Source organism: Accipiter gentilis, unplaced genomic scaffold (assembly GCF_929443795.1).
Source record: "Accipiter gentilis unplaced genomic scaffold, bAccGen1.1, whole genome shotgun sequence".
In the NCBI taxonomy this organism is placed as follows: domain Eukaryota; kingdom Metazoa; phylum Chordata; class Aves; order Accipitriformes; family Accipitridae; genus Astur; species Astur gentilis.
The window spans coordinates 61,358-83,291 of NW_026061160.1; the positions used below are offsets into that span (position 1 = coordinate 61,358).

The 21,934-nt window shown below is 49.7% G+C and overlaps 1 protein-coding gene across 1 annotated transcript; it reads right to left on the minus strand.

Annotated features, from left to right (window-relative positions):
- Positions 1-3,610: 3,610 nt before the first annotated feature.
- Positions 3,611-8,562, minus strand: LOC126037512 (electroneutral sodium bicarbonate exchanger 1-like). The gene is made up of 8 exons (XM_049797846.1): positions 8,509-8,562; positions 7,645-7,896; positions 6,764-6,832; positions 6,047-6,220; positions 5,810-5,947; positions 5,228-5,331; positions 4,602-4,706; positions 3,611-4,331 (listed from the first exon to the last, which is right to left on the minus strand). Exons 1-7 carry the CDS (start codon positions 8,560-8,562, stop codon positions 4,619-4,621), a joined length of 879 nt encoding a protein of 292 aa, XP_049653803.1. The 3' UTR covers positions 3,611-4,331; positions 4,602-4,618.
- Between the last annotated feature and the right edge of the window lie 13,372 nt (positions 8,563-21,934).

The following is a 21,934-nucleotide window of genomic DNA, read 5'->3' on the forward strand; positions in this document are numbered from 1 at the left end:
AGGGGACGCTGGTGGTGTTCAAGACGAAGGCCTTGCAGCCCTTGTTGTCGTGTGTGCCCGTGTCCCCCCCGGCCCCCAAGGTCTGTCGTTGTCGCAGGGGCTCTGTGCTGCTTTCTGCGTGGGGCCGTGTCCGTGAGTCCTGCAGGGACCTGTCTGTCCTGGCTTCCCCACCAAAGGGCTGCTTCCCCTGGGGAAGGGGAGAGGGGAGTTGTTCCCGTTCCCACCCCCCCACCATCGCCTGCCCAGCTGGTGGAGACTGGGCCCTGGGGGTGGCTGGGTTCCCCTCGTGGCTTGCTGGCTCAGATTTGGGGCTCAGTGGGGCTTTTGCACCTCTTGGGGGCTGTTTCTTGGTGTCCCCTGTGCTCCCTCCCCGTCCCACACAGGCACCGAGCAGTTCTGGAGAAGGAGCTTTTAATTAAAAAGACAAGAGAAAAGGTCCCATCCAAGCTGGTCTAACCCCTCCCTAGCCACCCCCGCCCACCCCCCCTGCCATATACCTCACCCCTCCTCTCCCACCCCCCGCACTGCCCCCATCTCCATCCCTCTCACCCCTGTCTAATCCCCCCCCGACACACACACCCTCACGTTGGCTGCCAGAGCCCTGCGCTTGCTGGGTGCCATTGGCAAGGAGCTCTGCGCCTGCCTCTTCCTCCGCTTGCCTGCCGTGGCAGGTGGGGACGGTGGCAGGTCCATCCCCGCACCCTGCCACGGCTCCTGGGGCTCCATCCCGCCGCCGTTGACTAGTTTGAGGCTCAGCATGGCGTCGCTGAGCTCGGGGATGCAGTAGTCGGGGGTGAGCATCTCCTCAGGCAGCGAGAGCGAGCTGAAGTCGTGGTCGGGGGTGTCTGTGCTGGTGCCAGCAGCATCCTCAGGCACGGAACCTCTGCTGGGAGCATCCTGGCTGACCCCCACTCTATCCAGGGCGCAACCGAAGAGCCTTAGGGTCTCTTCCAGGAGCATCTCCTCGGACACTGCAAGGTTGCCAGCAGTGTCCCCAAGGGCTTCGTTGTTGGCGGCAGCGCAGGGGCTGGTGTGGACATCGCTGCCCGGGGGTGCCCCCACAGGGGTGGCCGTGCTGGCGATGTTGATCTGTGCCAGCTGCCCCTTGATGTGCTGGTAGCCAGGGATGGACACTGGCAGCTCCAGAGGGTCTGGGGCCACCCCACTCCTCTGGTTTTTGTAGGGTGTGAGGTATTGTGGTTGGCCCTGGGGGGCCCCGCAGCCCCCGGGACCCCACAGGGCAGCACCCGGCAGAGAAGCGGCGCCTTGGCCAAGCATGGCGGTGGCCGTGGAGGCAGGTCGGTGGTTGTCCACTGGATGCGGAAGACCCGGGGGTCGAAGAGGCAGCCACATGGAGCCCTCTGCAGACCTGTGTGGGTGAGGGGGAGCTGTGCTGGGCCGGGGGAACTGTCCAGGGGCACCCGCCGAGCCGGCCCCGATGGCCGACATCCCCCAGCTCTGGGCCAGGGGCGTGGGGAGCTTGTGGCCGGGGTGATCCCCACGGGGTGAGCCGCTGTGCCGGTGGGACAGGGTTGCAAATCGGGGAGGAGACTGGCATCTAGGAGGTGAAAGGGGAGAGGTGGCCCCAAATATTTGGGGAATTCTCTGCAGATGGGCTTTACTGGGCACGCGCCGCCCGGGCGAGGGCAAGGATGCTCACCGGGGCTTGCTGAACCCCCATGCGAAAAGTGCCGGGGGAACGGGTGTGATGGGGATGGCGAAGGGGCCAGAGCAGACTGGGGTGCCATACCTGCTGGTGGTGCCTGGGGGGCCCGGGCTGCAGGGAAGGGCTGCTCCCGCGTGGGCAGGCGGCACGGGTTGGCTGAGCCTGAGAGAATGAGACAGGAGCGATGGCCGGCGGTCACCTCTGCTCTTGTCCTCCAAGAGCATCCCTGGGCTGCAGGGGTTGGGGTCGGTCCCTACCTCAAGGGTAGAAGGTTTTGGGGAGCACGAATGGCTGGAAAAGCTGGAGCGCTGGGGGGCCCCAGGGCCCAGGCAGTGGGAGCTGCTTTGGTGGCCGTGCCATGGTCCCTTCTGGCTGTTAGCTGCCAAGGACTCTTTGGTGTCTCCCCGGAAGGAATGCGGGGGCTCCCTGTGTTCCGCCCCACCCCCAAGAGCCTCCCCAGCTCCTCCTGGGGAGGGAAAGGGTTAAGGGAGGCTGGGGTGGCCCCGGGGCCTGCAGGCGGCTCTCGGGGTCTGCGGGTGCAAATGCTCTTGGCTTTCAACAGTATTTTTCCGGTGGGGGAAGAAGAACAAGTTGATTCAGCCGAGCCGAGTGGGCACCAAGCTGCAGCCACAGCCTCCTTGCGCCAGATGGCAAATGCGTTTGTGACCGTTGCCCGCGCTTCTGTTCGCTGCGTTGACCGGAGCGAGGCAGAAATAGGAAAAAGGACGTCGAGGGCATGAAGGAAGGTCATGCAATGTTGCTCGGTGGCACGCTTTCCCCCAGCCCTCGCTCCAGTAGTGCTGTCAGGTCTTTCAGTCTCCTGCTGGGAAAAGCAGCAGCTCTGGATCCCCCTGGGAGGGGGTGGCCCTTTCCCTGGGTGCGTGACACCCCGGAGGAGACAGTACCCGCTGCCGCGTGCTCCCAGAAAAGGACTGGATTCTGCCCAACGTCCGGTGTCAGGGCGCTGGGGCTGTTTGCGCTCTACGGGATCCCAGGGATGGGGTTAGTACATCCCCTCCTCGTGCTTGGAGGATTCGGCACTAGCAAGGACACCCCAAGGGTACCAAGGACACAGGCCTCTCGCTCCCGCTGTGTGAACAGTGTGTGGCCTGGGGGAGTCGGGACAACTGCCGTGAACCGGAGGCCAAAGATCTCTCCTGGCCTGTATCCTGGTAATCAAAGAGATTGCGCTCTGTTCGTGAGGCACCTCTGGCTGCAAGATTGTGCAATGCCATGTGCTGCGTAACTTGTGGCAGGGACCGATGCTGGGGGCATGAAGGCAAGCGCGCTTCTAAAAGCATAAAACTCCATTTCATTTCAGAGCGCAGCTGAGCCACCCCGCTCCTCAAGACTCTGCCATCTGCACCGCTGTGGCTGGGACCGGGCAGTGCTGCACATCCCAAAGGCCACCAAGTCACACCCGTGTCCCTGCTTTTCCGGGAGCTTCTGCGATGCGAGCGATGTTCTGGGGGCTGATCTCTTGGACTACAGCTACCCCGTCCCTGACCGGCAGCTGGCCAGGAGGGTTGTGTCCAGGGTGGAATTCCACCTCTCTGACAAGAACCTGGCCAAGGATGCTTTCTTCCTGAAACATGTCCAGAAGAACAAGATGGGCTTCGTCAGCATCAAACTGCTGACGTCCTTGAAGAAGGTAGGCAGCGCGTTGCGTTGGCCAGCCGAGGTGGGAAGTGGCCTCCATGTGGAAGACGCCTGGATGTCTGGGTGTGTGGGTGTGCTCTGGCTGTCTGCCATGGCCAAAACACTGCTGTGTTATCAACAGCTTTCTAGCTACCAGTACAGAGCACAGCACTACGAGGGCTGCTGTGGGGTAAAGGAACTCCAACTCATCCAGATCCAATACAGAAGGAAAGTGGAGAAACAACAGAGGGAGCAGCCCAGGGACACAGAGCCCCAGGTCTCATCTGGCCGCTCCTGTGACCATATGGTGTATTCAAAATCAAATACCTGAAGTGCTCCCTTAGATGCAGTTTACAGCCAGGGGACAAGAAGGTGGCAGTTCTGCATTTTGCAGCTCCCAGGCTGATGGCAGAGCCAAAGCAAAAAAAACAAACCCCAAACCAAACCAACCAAGAGAGGTAAAACTGGAGTGCAGGGAGCAAATGCTTTTCTTTCACCTTAGGCCAACTGCTTGGACGCTCTCTATGCTGCCCTGCCACAGAGGGCATCCCTCTCGTACCAGTAAGAGACATAAGAGTGAATTAAAGCCAGGACCCCAAACCAGACCAAAAACCCGGTTGTGATGAAGAAGAAAGTGGAGAATGCATCAAATATAACAGAAAATTATTTTGGACATTCCCAGTTTACATTTGGAAAAAAGAGAAGGAAAACAAAGAGGAGGAATTAGGTATTAAAAGAAGAGCACTGAATGATAAAGCCATAGCAGTCCCTCTACCACTACAAACCCACACCCCCACACGCACGTACGCACACAGACTGAACACCACCAAACTCCCCTTGACTGTGACGTTCCCCTCAGCTTGCTGGTCTAGAGATACTGGATGCCTGAAGCACACCAAGGATAACTGAAAACATCTGCATGGCTTTAATGGGAATCCTCCAACTGAAACAAAGCGCTTTCTCCCTCTGTCTGCGTTGGCACATCCCCGAGTCACGCTCTCACTCCTCTCCTTCAAAGTCAAGATTCCTAAACGTGAAAAGCGGGAGTGGGGAAAGGTGAAGGGAAGAGAAAAAGAGGGAAAGCATCATCAGTGGAAGACCTGCCAGCTGCTGCTGATTCAGCCCTGTTTGGGAGACCACCCCAGCAGAGAGGAGTTGGTTTGCATGCCACGGTCCTCACTGCCTGTTCCCAGGGACAGGCCGTTTGCTCAGCCTTGCCGGCCAAAGCATGGGAAAAGCGTAGGCGGGCGCCGTCGCTTGCTGAGGAGCACGTTCACGTTCACGTACAATCCTTTACCTTTTTCCTCCCTGGATTCAAAGGGTTTCTGTCTTCAAAGTGAGAGCCTTCCATATGGTCGTTTGTGACATTTCATCCAGGATAACAATCTCAGAAGGATCAGTCCTGCAATAAATATTTTACATAGCAATCCGTGATTATGGGAACTGATGCCACCAAGGGCATTAGCATCAGCAAGAGGAACAACGGAGCCCCGAGAATCAAAGCTCTGCATAACCGTGGGAGGTTTTGCTGGATGAGGAGTTTGGGGAGGCAAGCCGGGGAGCTGCAGAGCAACAGCTCTGTGCAAAGGCTCTTGCTGGGGCTTAGCCCCGGTCCGGGTTCCTAAGCCACTGCTGGTACAGATCACGCCTGCAACTCCTCATGTGTTAAGTATGAGGATCTCCAGCTACCGTAAAAGCACTGATGTGGCAAGGTTTGGGGGTCAAACGCGAGTGCTGCAGCCACTCTGCTTGCGGTCAGAGCCTTGCAATCACTTCCTGCAGCCCTGCCCCCAAATTTGATTTTCCCACCAAGCTGCCTGCTGGTTTCTGTGGGATGCCCCACAAAGAGGCAAGTGGAGAAAACTCTGCCAAACACCTTCAAGCTAATCTTGCCGGGGTTCCTGGCGCTTGGTGGAGCTTTACCTGTCACTGCTTTGCTTTGGGATATCCACGTCACTGGTCTTCCCCACGTTCAGCTGAACTGAACTTGCAGCAGCAGCAGCAGCTTCCATGGCCCTCCTGGACTCCTGATGTAAAAAAGGGACAAATCACGTTCTCTGTCTTTGATCAAAGTGGAGATAAGCTGAATGCCCAGCACAAACTTAGCAGTCTGCCCTCCGCTTCTGCCCCTTGGCAGCTATAGGTATTAGTGCAGCAGGGGAGAAACCGTTCACTCCAAAGATTTCGGGGCAGGGGGACTGTGTGTTCAAAACACGATTATGAGCAAGTCTTGCCAGCAGCAGCAGCCGCAGCAGCATCTAATAATAATCATCATAATGATAATGACCTTTGTGAAAAACGACTCGTTTTAAAAATTACACCTGTATTCAAGCGTTCAGCTCACTGCTACTTGAGGAAACAAAGGTTACAAAAGTTACAGGCTATTGGGATCTATTTCGATTGAGTGCTGATCTTCCCCCAACATTTCCAGACAAGCTGTAAGAGAAACAGGCAATCTCACAGACACACGGAGATGTCCAGCCCCGAGGACACAGCAAGCCTTACCTCTTCTTCTTCTCCAGCTTCATTTCTGGCATCGTCCAACTTCTTCTTCCTTTCTGGCATAAGGTCATCCAGAAAGCTGAGCTCTCGCTTTGAGAAGCAGAAATCCATCGCTTTCCGGACAAATACGAGAGCCAAAACCTTCATGAATAAGAGGGAAGATGCGGTGAGCTCAGAGACGATGCCACCTCTCACAACAACGCTGCAAACACCCCGCTGCCGAGCGGTGGCAGCTCTTACCATCATGGGAAAGATGATGGCGGCACGGGACACCTTGATGGTCCAGAGCAGGACGAGGCAGGTCAGCTGGATCGCCGTGAAGAAATGCACCTTTCGCAAGGGCACGTGCCGCAGGTAGATGAAATCCGGCTGGTGTTTCGCTGGCATCCAAAACAGCTTCAAGCGATCAAAGAACTGTGAAATAAAAGGGAAAGGTTGCCACCTTGGGACTGCGGCAAGTTGCTGGCCCTCTCGAGACGTGGAGGCACTTTGCAGCATCTCGCTTGCCGTCAGAACTCCTGGATCCCACCGCATTCCTCCTGGGAGCAGCACCCATTTTCCCTTCGCTCCATCTAGCAACCGGCTTGCCCCTGAGAGCTGCCCACCAAACGGCAACTATTCCATGCCATTCCATTATTAGCATTTCTCGGCCCACTGAATCCCCCCGCGAGGATTTCCACCAGTGGTAGAAACTGCCTTCCCTTTGCACCAAATTCCCCCGCTTTTCACGTAACCAAACACTGACCTGCCCTAAACCCTGCAACAGAGAGCGCTGAACTTGCCTGGTCCTCCCAGCCCTCTATACCTCCTGTGCCTCCACCAATCTCTTTCTTACACAAAAGAGTTTCATTGCTTGCTCTGCGAGAAGTTTTTCCCATGCCACTGCTTTTTTCCCTGCTGCTACAGAGACAAAATACCAGGGAGCCGACATGCTGCGTGCTGTAAAAGAGTCCGTACCTGAATTCTTCTGAGCGACGACACACCCATGTAGAGAAAGACGCCATAAAGCACAGGCATTGGTATAAACTGGGGGGGGGGAGAAAAAAAAAAAGAAAGAATGCAATCGTTTCTTTTTCTGTATTGCATTTTCAGTATTACCACCCTCTTCCACAGGCACTGCCTAAAATTGCTTGAAGCTTTCCAGCTTCCATTCAGGCTTAGAGATGGGTCAGATATTAACCATTGTTTTGCCATTTTGTGCGCACGAGTGAGCTAAGGCTCTGCTTTAGGCTGAACTTGGGAGTTATCTCTCCTCAGAATAATCCTATTTTCCAGAAAGGTTGGAGGAAAATAGGCAATTTCACCCGTGCTACCCTATGCCGCATTCTCTGGCGGTAGAAGAAACACTTCTGCCTATTCTTGGGGCAACAGGCAAAGGCCACAGGCCTCCTTTTAGCCTAGAGACGAGATTACTTTGTGGGAGGAACGTGCAAGGAAGCCCACAGGGATGACCTCAGTGTGTTTAGCTCCTGGGAACGGCTGCTCCGCGGCATTTGGGGAGCAAATTGCAGCCACTAAAGGGCTGCCTGTTTGAAACAGAGCAGATGTGCTCGTCTGAATATGCTCAACTGTAACCCATAAACATGGGTGGGCCTGAAAGACACCCAAAAATTCAAGCAGTTGCGTTGCTTGCTCGCCTCGAGCACACCAAATGGGGGCCTGAAGGGCTGCAAAACCTAACCGAGGCTGGTTCCCACCGTTGGTCAAGCCCCAAGGGTTGGGACCACCTCCTCCTCCTCCGCTCCACAACTAACTACTCAGGCCTGCAGAGAGGGGACTGTTTTTCTGTAACCTCCAACAAGCTCACGGTTGTTGGGTGGTTTGCATTTTCCTCTCACCTTTAACACGGAAGTGAAGAAGACAGAGCAGCCCATGAGCACAAAGATCAGCAAGCCAGTGACTCTCTGCTCTCGTATCCCCAGAAACTTGGGTTGTTCTCCTGGAGCTGAGCAGTCAGACTCTACTTTGAGGCTATTCACGTGGGTGATGGACAGGACGGTCGCAGCCACAAACCAGGGCAGCCCCATCACAGAGCACACCCCGAGCATCACGGCCACCACAAAAAGGTCCAGGTGGTACCCGCATCCTTTCTGCAGGCAGGAAAACAAGAAACAGAGCATCCCATAGCACAAGAGCAAGGATAACGTCGCAAGTCAGACTCAAACCCTGCTCGAGCACAAGTCAACTTCTTCAGAATTCAAAACAAGAAATGGAAACAAGCAAGGGTGTATGCAGGCTTTGCACAAGCACCTGGCATGAAAATCTGGCAGGAGTTCAGACACAATGGATATGCAGAGCTTGTGCATTAAATACTTCTCCAAAAAACAACAAGCCACAACCCAAAAGCACCAAACCATTTTTTCCACTCACAAAGAAAACTGTACCACTTGCAAAGAAGGTGTGACTCTGAGTTATCCCTGGCAGCGCATCAAAACAATTCATTCCCCACACCTGCTGCTGCTGCCATTTTAAAACAAAAACGCAGTTCTCTATTGCTCCAAGATTAATTAGCTCCTCCAAAAGGTTGCTCATCTGAACTGCCCTGTCACTTGCTCCCTGCATCATCGTTAATCCAGGAGAGCATCCTGCCACGCAGCCTGACCTTGTCCCAAACCAATGCCTTCAGAAAGCATCAGGAATAAGAGCTTCCCCCCAGACCTGCAGCCCAGAAGGGGCTGGAGTCATCTCTCGCAGGCCCTTACCTTCAGCTTGTGCTCCTTCCTGTTCACAATAACGGCACTGATCTGCTGGTCCATGAATATCAAGATGGTGCAGAGCAGAGCTGGGACGAGCGCAGCCAACACCGTCCACCAAGGGTTGGGTCCTATGGGGTTGATGAACCACCCGCGGTCGTCTCTGGTAGGCTGCAACAAAGCCCACACATCAGCATCGTCTCCCAGCCCAGGCACTCCACTGGCTTTCATTTTCCCCTCCCTCCTTGCGTCAGAGCACCTCCCAGCCCTGGCTTCATGTCCCCCTCTCCCGGGGGCTTCAGCAGTGCCAGTCTCCTCCTTGCAAGCAGCTCTAGATACTTCCCCTGTAGGTATCTAGTTTTGGGGCCATCTTCTCATTTCCAGGAGGAAGCAAGGCACTTGGAGGTGGAAGAGGAGATGGTCACACCACCAGCATCTCCTCCAGACTCAGCCCTGCCCTGCCCCGGCATCACCTTGTGGCACCCCCACGTGCCAAAACACCCCGTTACCTTGAACGCATGGGGGACCTGGAGCTTCGGCAATGGGATCCCAACCACAAAGTCAAGGAGCACCATGATGACGATGGTGAGGAAAACAGCAAAGTCGCTCACTGTGGACCGTACCTGGGGCGAGAAACCAGAGGTGAGAGGGGCATGGCAAACAGGGCCGTAAGGTGAGATGCAAGAGTTGCAGACATCCACAACTTTAAGGCTGCTTAACCAAATCCCACCACCCCTCTGAGCACATGCAGCCTGATCCCTTGCTTAGATACTGCTGCTGTGTTTGTCCCTGTGAGATCTGGGGTCAGACAATAAAAAAAAGCTTAACTAGGCCAACAAGGGTTGGTTTAAGTCAAAATCTAAAAATAATAATAATAATATTAAAAATAAGAAAACACATGTCTGCCACTACAGCTACACTCACAGCTACAATGGCAACAAGGCACTGAGGCATCCTTTAGTCCTCAAAAGGAAGCTCCTCATTCGAATCTACTTTCCACTCGAGCACATAATGCGCAGAAGGTAGGGGAAAAAAAACAAACCGAAAACCCCAACCCCCAAAACTTTGGGAAACCTGACTTCCTACTACCTGAGGAGAAGAAAAAAAATAAAAAAAAATCAAACCCCAAAAATCTTCAATCTGGGGCAGGTCACGAGGCAGGTGGGAAACGCTACGATGATTTTGCACTCATGGAAATGAGTGTGGGACATCCAAGCTCTTGGAGAGCTTGGCCTGCAAGGCCAACGTTTCCCAGCTTGACCAAGGCAGGGCAAATACTGCTTAGTGCTCCAGGAAAGCCATTTTGGGAAACGAGTGTGGAGGATGGACGCTGGCCACCTCCTTCTACTTACTCTGGTTGGAAAGTAGCGGCTGGTTTTAAACTTCTTCAAGAAGCTTGACAGGGCAAAGGTGGCGAAGAAGAGGATGCAGCACCAGAAGAATACATCAGGGGTGTAGGGGCCGTCGCGTCCACAGGCAGGTCCTTGAAACTCCCCACGCAAATACCGACATTCCTGGAGAAACAGAGCGTCAGGACACAAAGGCAGTGCGCGTGCGGCAGGGAAACCTCGCATAGCTAGGGGGTTTTGAGGATCTTGGTCCAAGATCCACGACCCTGTAACTGCTCCTGCCAATGGAGATTTATATTTAATGAGCAGCAGCAGCTGAACAAGTGACACATCGAACTACACAGCGGAGAAATGAGATGTGAGGAGACACCATACGCTAGTAACACATTACAAGAAACACTCATCCAGGTGACACTCTTCCATCAGTTGCTTGCATTCATAGCATTGTGTTTCCTTAACTGCATCTGGCTTCAGTCCTCACATCTTCCCGCAAAAAACAACGTGCCAGGCTCTCCCAACCCTGTGAAGAAAACCTCATCAGCTTTCCTAACTAAAAAGTAATTATTTTAAAAATTATTTTTAAACCTGAAAAGGACTAGGATTCACAGGACTAGTGTCATTACATTCACTTCACAGTCCTCCTCAAAATGGGAGGACAAAAGATAATTGACATGACAAACGCCACAGTTACAGACGTTCCTTCCTGGGGGTGCAGTTCGCACACCTAGGAGCTCATGCCTGCAAGAATGGGTGACGCCAGGCAGCAGCCTCCTTACGTGCCTCTGATCTCAGGAAGAAACAGGTAACATGAATACTTTTACTCCATTTGCATCCTGAGGACCAGAGATGAAGCCCAAGATTTGCCTAGATGACACAGTCAGTTCCTTTAAGGGATGAAATTGTTCGTTTGAGTTTGGCTTCAAGGACTCCCACAGCTGGCGATTAACTAAGAGGTATGCTACAGCGAGGAGCCCGACACACAGACTGCAGGACAACTCATCACGCCAGGCCTCTGAGCTTGCAGTTCTCCGCAGGGCCCGGTGCTGCCTGAGCAGGTGGATGGACTTCCCAGTTCCAGAAATACAAGCTCGTGAATCAAACCCTCCTCAAGCACGCAGGCAAAACTGGCTGCGCTTTAGCGAAGCAAACCAACAACGAGGCTTCCTTTGTTTGGGTGCCTCCTGTCTGACGATGCTCTGGGCTACTTTCTCTTCCTGGCAGCAACAGGAATAAGTTGCTCTCATACCTACCAGCTTCTGACAGAGAAAGAGGATGATCTCGTTCTTGCCTGCTAGGACCAGGGGTGGCAATAACGCAGTCTGCCGAGACTGGAAGGGGATGCCTTGGAGGCGGAAACACGCGGGTGTTCATTACTCCTGGGCACTCGGAATCACGGGAGGAGATGATGCCGAAGGGCCTGATCCGATTCACAAACTGACGCACCTTAGGACTGAAAAGGCTTCTCCTTCCACTAACTTACTTTTCTCTGCAACAACAGCCTCAGGAGAGTAACTTCTCCGTAACCCTTTACACTACAGCAACTACAATACTTAATCCTAATGTACCTTACAAGAAAACTACTGCGGTCTTCTCTACTAGAGGGCCAACGCTGCTGCGCCTGTAAGGAGCGCTTTACATTTTATTAACCTTTTGAAACAACGCACTAGCTTTCCTTGCAATCGCATTACGTGGGCTTCCTGGGACTTTATATATGCACGTTCGTTTTCTCTGGCTAAATCAGATTTGGAACGCAGGGGTGGCCATCTGAAAACACTGCAAAACATTCTTTTTACATACATCAGTTCTCTGGTGAAGGCAACAACTGAGGAGGATCTTCAGCTAATGTAAAACTGCGAAGCTCAGAGGAGTCGTACTCCAGCTAAAGATCTGCGCACTACTAGGCAGGAATGTCAAATTAAGCAATGCCCAACAGATACAAGTCATTGGACCTTTTCTTTTACAAGTAGGAAAGAAAGGGTACACAGAAAGATAGTGGTCTGTAGAAAATGCATGTAAATCATCAAGATTTCCAAGGATTACTCGAATCGCTTCCTGGAGAGGCCAAAACAAGAAAGGAAGGAAGAATATTAACAAGATAGCCACAATCCCACTGCCAAGTACAGTTTTCAGGCTTGGGAAAAAAAAAATAACATTACAGTTTGCAGGAGTCATGGAAGAGCAGGTTCCAGATATTTTGCTTTTCCTCCTCCCCTTCTTCCCCCTGCTCCCTCCCATCACCTTAGAGCACGCTGCCCTAACAGATTCACAGAAACTGAAGTGAACGAATATCTTAACCCTGAATTAACATAGAAGCAATACTATGGAGAGTGGAGGTGTGCTTTTAAATTTAACAAGTTCTACATTTAAGAAGCCTCCTCCTTGCCAGCACAACACATGCAAGTATTGACCTGTTTCAAAAATAAACATATTCCCCTTTTTCGGAATATTGACCCAATTCAGTTACCAAGGAACTGTAATTCAGCCCCAACAAACTCCTGCTTTATAAACGGGAAACTTTTTCTAGGAATACCTTTTGTTGGGAAGTGGCTTGCTGAAAAAGGACATGGGCCTGTGGAAAAGTTGTGCGAGCAGAGTTCTGTGTGAAAGAATGTCAGTTTGAGCAACAAGACTAGGCCTTGGCTGAAAATAGCTGGCTTTACTGATATTGGGAGAAAAACAACAGCTGGTCTCGCTGTTATCAGGAGAAAGACAGGGACGGTGTGACCTTGGCATAACTTCACAAGTAACTTTTGAAGAAGTTCTCATGAGAAAGTTACTGAACACGCGTAGCTGCCAACCACAAGTGGGTGTGTTTTAGTAATGAATAAACATTAGCAATGTACCAATCATATTAGGACTAGTAGGCATAATTATCGCAAACTGTATAAATATGAGCTATCCGTGCAAATAAAGTTGAATCACTTCTATCACTCATATTGGGTCGACTTATGTGCATTCCTCCGCCGCTCCAACAAATGGCGCCCGAACGGGGACCGAAGAAAGGGGAATTGGAGCGACGGACACTGAGAAGCACCGGTAGCAGCGACCGGGGGGCAAAAGATTAACCGAACGCTGATCGTCTTGGTTGGTGTGTTAACTCTCGTGCCTGGACCGTCCAAAAGGGGTTCGCCGTCACTAAGGGCTACTGGAAAAAGGCTGCAAAGACTTTTTAACCGAGGTGCCTTAATCAAGGTAGCACCCAGGAGTATCAAGAAGCCGGCCGGCAATGGATCAAGAGGTAGCCCTAAAATTATTACAGTGCTTTTTAGAAAAGCGGGGAGTAAACTGCATTAAGCAAATTTCGGGGTTAGTCACGCTGGGTCGCGTTAAGGGATGCTTTAAGAATCCGGATTTATTATTTAAGGAGAGTGAATGGCGTAGATTAGGAGACGTATTATGGGATATGGTAACTGATGATGATAAATCAGCTAAAAAACTAATGAAGCAAGGACAGAAACCTTTCAATTAGTGTGGGTACAGCTTTTGAGCTTAGTACCTGGAATGCTATCGGAACCTCCCTATGGGATGAAATTAGTGACGGGTCTAAAGAAGTTAAAGATCTTGTAACTTTATGGAAATTGATTAAGACAACTCTGTAAGAAATGAAAGCAGATCATAAAGCGTCGGAACCTCCCTATGGGATGAAATTAGTGACGGGTCTAAAGAAGTTAAAGATCTTGTAACTTTATGGAAATTGATTAAGACAACTCTGTAGGAAATGAAAGCAGATCGTAAAGCGTCTGCGTCTGCTTTTGCTGCTCTCTCTCTCCAACCGCAAGCGAAAGGGAAAAGTGGGGAGAAAAACATAATGCAGCGAGAGAGACTTTTTGGAGCTTGTTCGCCTACTCTCGTGCCCTTGACTTCTGCTCCACTCCCTGGGACTGCCGATATTAATCAGCCATCCGACAGTTCCCAAGCCTCCCTAACCGTACGATTAAAGGAAACCCTACAGAATCAGGGAGTGAGTAAAAATCTGCCTACGAAAAACCAGCCCTCAGATACCACCGTTCAACATGAACAAATTATACCTAGCATACACCCTGATTCAAATAATGCAAACAAGGACTTGGCTACTCTAATAATAGAACAAAAAGAGACAATGTTAGAATTGTTAAAGGAAATGGGGAAAAGAGACGGGGAAACCAACCGCACCCATGACAGACGCGGAGCCGCCTGTAATAGCCGCTGCAGAAGAAAGGCAGAGACATTGGAGGGGTGTAATAACAGATGCCATTATAGAAGGGACTATGCTCTAAGCATTCCCAGTTATTGCATCAAATGGACAGAAAAAATGGGGGGTGTTTGACTGGAAGGTCATTGAGAAATTAAGGAATGTTGTGAGTCAGTACGGAATCAAATCTGCGTTAACTCACCAAATACTGCAATTCATTTTTTCTGCTGATACGCTGATACCTCAAGATATTAAACAGCTAGCACAGTTGATTTTGACACCCGCCTGAATGTTAGTGTTTTTCTGGCAGTGGGAGAAGCTCTGTGATAGGGAACAAGCAACATCACGACAACAAACAGATCCCCTATGGGGAGTAACCATGCAGATGCCGATGGGTGCTGGACCCTTCGCATCAGGGAACGCTCAGTTACAATGTGTCACTGAGGTTCATCATCTATCACAGATCTTGGCGTATCAAGCTTTTCTTACCGTACCAGACAATATGTACAGCCATGCTTTTACCCAGGTGAAACAGGAGAATACAATTTATGACCACCCTGACATGAACGAGGGCATGAAAGAAAACACGTTCAAAATACTCGCTTTTGAAAATGCTACTGAAAAGACACGCAAAGCATTGTGTAATTTGCCGAAAAATGCAGACATCGTTGATATGATAGAATACACGGATCGATCAGTGGACTCACAGAAAGTAGCCTATGCTGCCACAGCTCTCCAAGGAGCTACAAAGAAACACAAGGCCAGTGAGACACCCTTGGTCAAGTGTTCTAACTGTGGCAAACGTGGACACATTAGGAGCAAATGTACAGGTACTGTTAACAGTAAGTGCTGCAACAAGTGTAAGAAAGATAACCATACCACCAAGAATACAGGAAGAAGGGAAACTTTACACCGACCGCGAAGGCCCCTCGCGCGACGACACGAATGCAAGGGGCTTGAGCTGCCAGCCCTCAGGCAGCCTCGCAACCACCAGATCCGCCACCGCAGGAAGCTCCAGAGTGGATGTGGAAACCGCAGTCAACATAAAGGGACCATTGGGGTTTGGACTTAGTGCATTTTTAATGGGGCAATCTTCAACAGCTCTAGAAGGAATTCTGGTGCTCCCAGGGCTTATTGATGCAGATTATTGTGGGACTGTGAAAATTATGATTCATGTTTTAATCCCTCCTGTTTCTATTCCTAAAGGTACCAGAATAGCACAATTAGTTCCATTCAGGTCGTGTGTTCCGAACCCAGGTGAAGTACAACGTGGAGATGGTGGATTCGGCTCCACAGGGAAACCGCAGGTATACTTTGCCATGGACGCAACAAGAGGTAAACCAGAAAAGGTAGTGCAATTGGAAGGGCCCGATGGAGTTGTTGTCAAGAAACCAATGACAATCAATACAGGTGCTGATGTTATGATTATTTCACAATGCATTTGGCCTCCATCATGGCCATCGATCAATCCAAACTTTGGTATTGCAGGGATAGGGGGCACACAAGCCACCTTAGTAAGTCAGCTACCGCTTACATTTGTGTTCCCCGATGGTGAACACATTACGACGTGTCCGTATGTCATGACTACCCCAACTGAATTGTTTGGCCTCGTAGGCCATGATTTATTGAGCCAAATGAAGGCAATGTTAGTGACGCATCCTTTTTAGGAGCGGTCACTGAGGGGCAGCCGATTCTGAAAATTAACTGGAAAACAGATGAACCTGTTTGGATTGATCAGTAGCTGCTAAATTCTGAAAGGCTACTAAAAATACAAGGGTTAGTTGAGGACCAGTTGAGAGCGGGACAAGTTGTTCCTTCTACTAGTCCATGGAATACATCAATATTTACCATTCCCAAGAAAAGTGGGAAGCGGAGACTGTTACATGATCTCAGAGCTGTGAATGTGGTGATGCACAGTATGGGAGCCCTGCAGCCAGGTTTGCCATCTCCAGTTATGCTTCCAGAAGAATGGGATTTGTTAATTATAAATCTAAAAGATTGCACCCAGATGGCGCTGAACGGTTCGCCTTTTCGGTACCATCGATTAACAAGGCAGAACCCTATAAGAGATACCATTGGGTCGTGTTACCGCAATGAATGCGCAATTCCCCCACGATGCGTCAGGTGTATGTGGCCTGGGCATCAGAGCCTGTAAGAAAGCAGTTACCTCAGTAACTTGCCACAGGATGAGATTTTAACTCAATTGCAGGACATCTTAAGCCATCGCGGAGTAATAATCACTCCTGAAAAGGTGCAAAAGGCAGCACCTTGGAAGTATTTGGGGTGGCACATAAATGCTAGCAATGTTAAACCTCAGAAGGTTCAAATAACATGAGAAATTTCAATGTTACATCATGTCCAGAAGCTTGTGGGAGATATCCAGTGGGTGCGGAATCTTTGCGGTATCACTAATGGCAATATGACCCCTCTGGTAGAACTCTTGGGTATGAGAACACTGTGCAGATGAGAAACGGGAAATGACAGAGCTGACCAATTGGTTGCAGCGCCACGGGAGCCTCCTCCAGGGAATCGTTTTCAACAAAGCACGGCAATCGCATGCGTTCTTGCACCAACCCGCTAGGATGTTAGCAAAGCAATTTGACTTACCACTTACTGATGCCCAAGGTATCGTTAAAGCATGCCCTGATTGTCAAAACGAAGGGCTCAGCTTGGGCTGTGGGGTTAACCGACGAGGTCTTTTGCTATTGCAGTTGTGGCAAATGGATTTCACCCATGTCATGTGGTTTGGTGCAAAGCGTTCTGTGCATGTGTGTATTGATACCTATCCTGCTGCCATGTGGGCCACGGCACGAACTGGAGAAAAGGCCTTACATATTGAATGACATCTTCACGCTTCTTTTGCAGTACTGGGTGTGCCTCAAGAAATTAAGATGGACAACGGCCCAGCCTATGGTTCTACACGATTTGCTCGATTTTGTAATTTGTGGGGAATTCACCACGGTACCAGTATTCCACATCTTCCCACAGGACAGGCTATTGTCGAATGGGCCAACCAAACCCTAAAAGAACATGCTGCAAAAACAAAAGGGGGGAACCCAGGGCTTACTCCCAGAGGAACGATTGGCCAAAGCCTTATTTGTGCTAAATTATCTTAGATTGACAGGTGATCACAAAGACCCACCAATGGTAGTGCATCATGTTCTTTTACAGGCAGAAAGGACGCAACAAAGTACAGGAATCATGGTAATGTATAAGGACCCAGAATCCAGGAAATGGTGCAGATCAGCAGAAGTAAAACTTACTGGGAGATCCTCGCTAAGTGGGACAAGCCATGGCTTCGCACTGATGCTGGACCCGGAATTGTTCCAATGGCGACTGGCACGGCACCGGCGGGTGCTGGAGCCACTGATCTGACAGATTCTAACTAATAGAGTATTACTAGTGGACACGGAGTCCTTCAGAGAGGTTTTCAGAACAGCGTGCCTTATTGTATATAGAACCTGCTTTAGGTAAAAAGTGTGTAAAGCATAATTTGATTAAACATAGTGTGATTACGGGAAGACAGTGTGGGGTAAAAGTTAGTTAAAGCCAAAATTAGGGGTAAGGTCTATTTCCATTAATAACCTGGGAACGAGGTTGATTGTGTTTCCACAGATACAGGCCCACGATGGACTCCTGTTCGATTTGCATGACCATCATCATCTGGAGCATCATAGATGATGTGGCAATATGAATACTACCTCAGCCAAAAACTAATGTATAGGTCACCTTGGCTAACATAACAGGTCAAGATTCTCTGTGCATCGCAACTGTATCGTAAAGCCCATGAACCAATAGACAAGATGGCTATGACTCGTGCAGCGCGCCTGGCCAGCGAGCGCATGCGTCATAGATTGCAACCGAGGCGGACTTTTGGCACCCGCTGGCCACGTGTGCTAAAACCCGTTCCTCTGCAAATGTATAAATACTGGGATTTTCCGAAGAGCATCGGGCTGGTGTACAGTGAGGCCATCGTTGCCTCTGTGGGGACGCCCACGGAAAGTTGGCACCTACCGATTGCTGGGCTGAGTTCGTGGAGCAAGATGGCACAAGAATGTATAGATGGTTCATTTTCCTCATGGTCTGGGTCATTAGGGGTAACGGGTTGGCTCAAAGAATTATGGGCATTATTGTAGTTACTGTGATTTTAGCTATTGTAACAGTTTTACCTTGTTCAGCTTATTAAGGAAAATGGCATCCCAAGTTATTAAGCAAGCCTGGATTGCTCAAAAACAAAAAGAGGGAGAAAGATTTAAACGGAGACCTACAGTGGATTCAACCTTGTTGTGGTATTACAAATACAGACTTACAGCCGCTGCTGGATTTATTGTGGGGCAGCGGTACCTTAACTTCTACAAGACAACTAAGTGCACCGGGATGGCAAGCCTTGGCAGCAATTGGACCAAAAAAAAAAAAAAAAAAAAAAACCACAACAAAAAAACCCCATCACATCCTCCATGTCTGGCAGATACGTTCCTGATTTACCCATAAATTTGAAACCTTATGCTGAGATTGATATGGAACACACTGACTGTAGTAAGCAGCATGACAGTGACACCGGTGATTGATCCACATCGGTTAACACCATGGGACAGTAAGAATGTTTGGGTGTCACTAGCTAAAGCTATTAATCAAACCTCTTTTTGTGTGCTTATGTATTTTATTAGGTATAATGTTGTTTTTACTGTGTTTAATTAATTGTGTTCACAGATCTTTGCAAAGGGCAATACAGCAGGTGTTAAAATTTTACCTCAATCTATATACAAACAAATAGATTGGCTGAAGAAACATACACAAAGATCCAGCAAGAAACTAGTTGGTTTGATGGAGTGTTACAATCAATATTCGGCGGGATAACACTATGGGTAATGTCATTGATTAAGGAAGCCTTATGATGGTTGGGTATATTGATATTAATCTGTGTAATAGTTAGAATTCCGTATGGGTGCATGATAAAAGGAGTCTCAAAGCTGACACACCAAGCTCTACTCGCACAAAAAGAAAAAGGGGGAATTGTTGGGAATTGGCTTCATGAAAAAGGACATGGGTCTATAGAAAAGCTGTGCGAGCAGAGTTCTGTGTGAAAGAATGTCAGTTTGAGCAGCAAGACTAGGCCTTGGCCGAAAATAGCTGGCTTTGCTGATATCAGGAGAAAAACAGGGACAGTGTGACCTTGGCATAACTTCATAAGTAACTTTTGAAGAAGTTCCCATGAGAAAGCTACGGAACACGCATAGCTGCAAATCACAAGTGGGTGTGTTTTAGTAATGAATAAACATTAGCAATTTGCCATTGTTGTCCAGGCCCATTGCCTTTTCCAGTCTGGCCCATTTCCAGCTTGGGGGTGCTCTTAGGATTAGTTTGGAGGCAAAGATCACACTGTTGTGCGATCACACTGCCTCACCGTGGCGTATAAATTCCTAGCCACAATTTCTCCTATCAGATGATTATACAGGGCTTCTGTTCCCCAATGTCTTTTCCTATGTTCCTCCCCTATCAAATGCCATAATAAGCAAGAGGGAACGATTAGCTTTCCCTGTGGGGTATGAGCCCACCCCTCTTCATTATATGACCCTTCTAAACCTGTAATGAGCTTTTGATCTTCCTTAGTGTATTCTGGCTTACTTTCTAGGGAAATCCACCTATCAGGAATTAAGGCCCCTTCTGTTTTTACCTGTGTTTTGGCCACTTGTTTTGCCTCTCTGTCCGCCAGCTCGTTCCCTTTTTCCAAATCTGAGCTCGCTTTCTGGTGTGCCTTAATATGCATAATTACTACTTTCTTAGGGAGCTGGACAGCTTCCAGTAACTTCAGAATTTCTTCTGCGTGTTTGATATTTTTCCCTTGAGAACTCACTAGTCCTCTCTCCTTCCAAATTGCTCCACGTGCGTGTACAACTCCAAAGGCATATTTTGAGTCTGTATAAATGTTCACAACTTTGCCCTGGGCCAATTCCAGGGCGCGGGTTAGAGCAATTATTTCTGCCTTCTGTGCGGAGGTGTTCCTGGGCAAAGCCCCCGATTCTATTACCTCTTGGCTGGCAGTGACGGCGTATCCCGCGTGTCGATTACTGTTTAGGACGTAACTGCTTCCGTCTGTGAAGCGAGTTTCCCCGTTTTCCATGGGGCCGTCTTTCACGTCTGGGCAACTGGCGTACGTTGCTTCGATGGTTTCCAAACGGTCACGATGTACCGGTTCTCCTGTGTTCCTGCTGAGAAAAGAAGCTGGGTTGACAATGTTAGCGACTACAATCTCCACGTCATCCCGCGCTACCAATATAGCTTGATATCTCAGGAATCTTTGTGGAGAGAGCCAGTGTCCGCCTTTTGCTTCCAGTACTGCTGATACTGCGTGAGACACCAGAACAGTCATCTTCTGGCCCAGAGTAAACTTTCGGGCTTCCTGTGTATTTAGTATCACAGCCGCAACCGCCCGCAGGCATCCAGGCCAACCTTTTGCAGTCGTGTCTAACTGCTTAGAGAGGTAGGCAACTGCCCATCGATACGGGCCCAGGTTTTGTGCTAATATTCCCAGAGCAATGCCCTGCTTCTCATGGGAGTAAAGAAGAAACAGCTTACTCGCATCTGGGAGTCCTAAGGCCAGGGCCGACATCAAAGCCTTTTTCGGTAGCTCAAAGGCTCGTTCGGTCTCCTTATTCCACTCAAGGTGTTTCTGCTTAGTGGCTGTCAACGCATACAGTGGTTTAACAAGCAATCCGTAATTATAGATCCACAATCGGCACCACCCTGTCATTCCCAGAAAAGTCCATAACTCTTCTACTGTCTGAGGTCTCCCAGTTTGACATATTGCCTCTTTACAGGCCTGTCCCAAAGGTCTTTGTCCCGCACTAATTTCATAGCCCAAATAATTCACTTTGCCTTGCATTACCTGTGCCTTTTGCTTGGATACCCGGTACCCCTGAAGTCCCAGGAAATTCAACAGACTCGCCGCCCACGTCGTACAATCTTTCTCTGTTTTGGTGGCGATCGGGATATCATCCACATACTGCAACAGCTTCCCCTCCTCAGACGGGGTTTCCCAGGATTCCAAGTCTTTCGCAAACCGATTGCCAAAAACGGTAGGCCTATTCTTAAATCCTTGTGGCAAGGCCGTCCAAGTGAGCTGGGTCTTTCGACCGCTCTTGGGCTTTTCCCATTCAAATGTGAGTAAGTCTTGCCTGGCTTCATGGAGAGGGAGGCAAACGAAAGCATCCTTCAAATCTAAAACACTAAACCAAGTCAATTCAGGTGTTAGTACGGTTAACAGGGTCTATGGGTTCGCCGCTACCGGGTAAAGATCTTCAGTTATCTTATTCACCGCCCATAAGTCTTGGACCACCCAATATGACCCATCAGGCTTCCGAACAGGTAATATAGGGGGATTGAATTCAGACTCACACTCTTTTAATAGTCCCAACTGCAAAAATTTTTCTATCACCGGCCGGATTCCTTCTCTGTCTTTCTTCTTTAGGGGATATTGTTTAATTCTTACCAGCTTTTGGCCTTCCTTGATCCTAACTTCAACAGGTGGAGCACTTTTCGCTCTTCCAGGTGCATCGGTAGCCCATACCCCTGGGTACACTTGCTTTAAGATGTCCTCATTAATGATTCCTTCTAGGGGGAGACTGGTTAAGGTTAGGCTCAATATTTGAATATTTTGCTGATCTTTTACCTCCAGAGTAATTTCTCCCTTCTTGAATACAATTTTTGCTCCCAATGGTTCCAACAAGTCCCTTCCCCAAAGGGCCTTTGGGGAGTTCGGCATATATAAAAATTTATGAATGCCCCACTGTTTTCCTAATTTATATTCTAAAGGTTTACAAAACTATGCCTTTTCACTTTGGCCAGTCGCTCCTTTCACCGTGACATAATCATTCCCCGGGGCATCAAAGCCTGATTCAAAACCGAGTATGTTGCT

Excerpts from the sequence above, each read along its gene's own strand:
- LOC126037512 (XM_049797846.1), bottom strand. The coding sequence starts at position 8,562 with ATGGACCAGCAGATCAGTGCCGTTATTGTGAACAGGAAGGAGCACAAG. Across the intron at positions 7,897-8,508 it reads GGAAGGAGCACAAGCTGAAG|AAAGGATGCGGGTACCACCT; the intron begins GTAAGGGCCTGC and ends TCCTGCCTGCAG. Across the intron at positions 5,948-6,046 it reads CCATCATCTTTCCCATGATG|GTTTTGGCTCTCGTATTTGT; the intron begins GTAAGAGCTGCC and ends TTATTCATGAAG.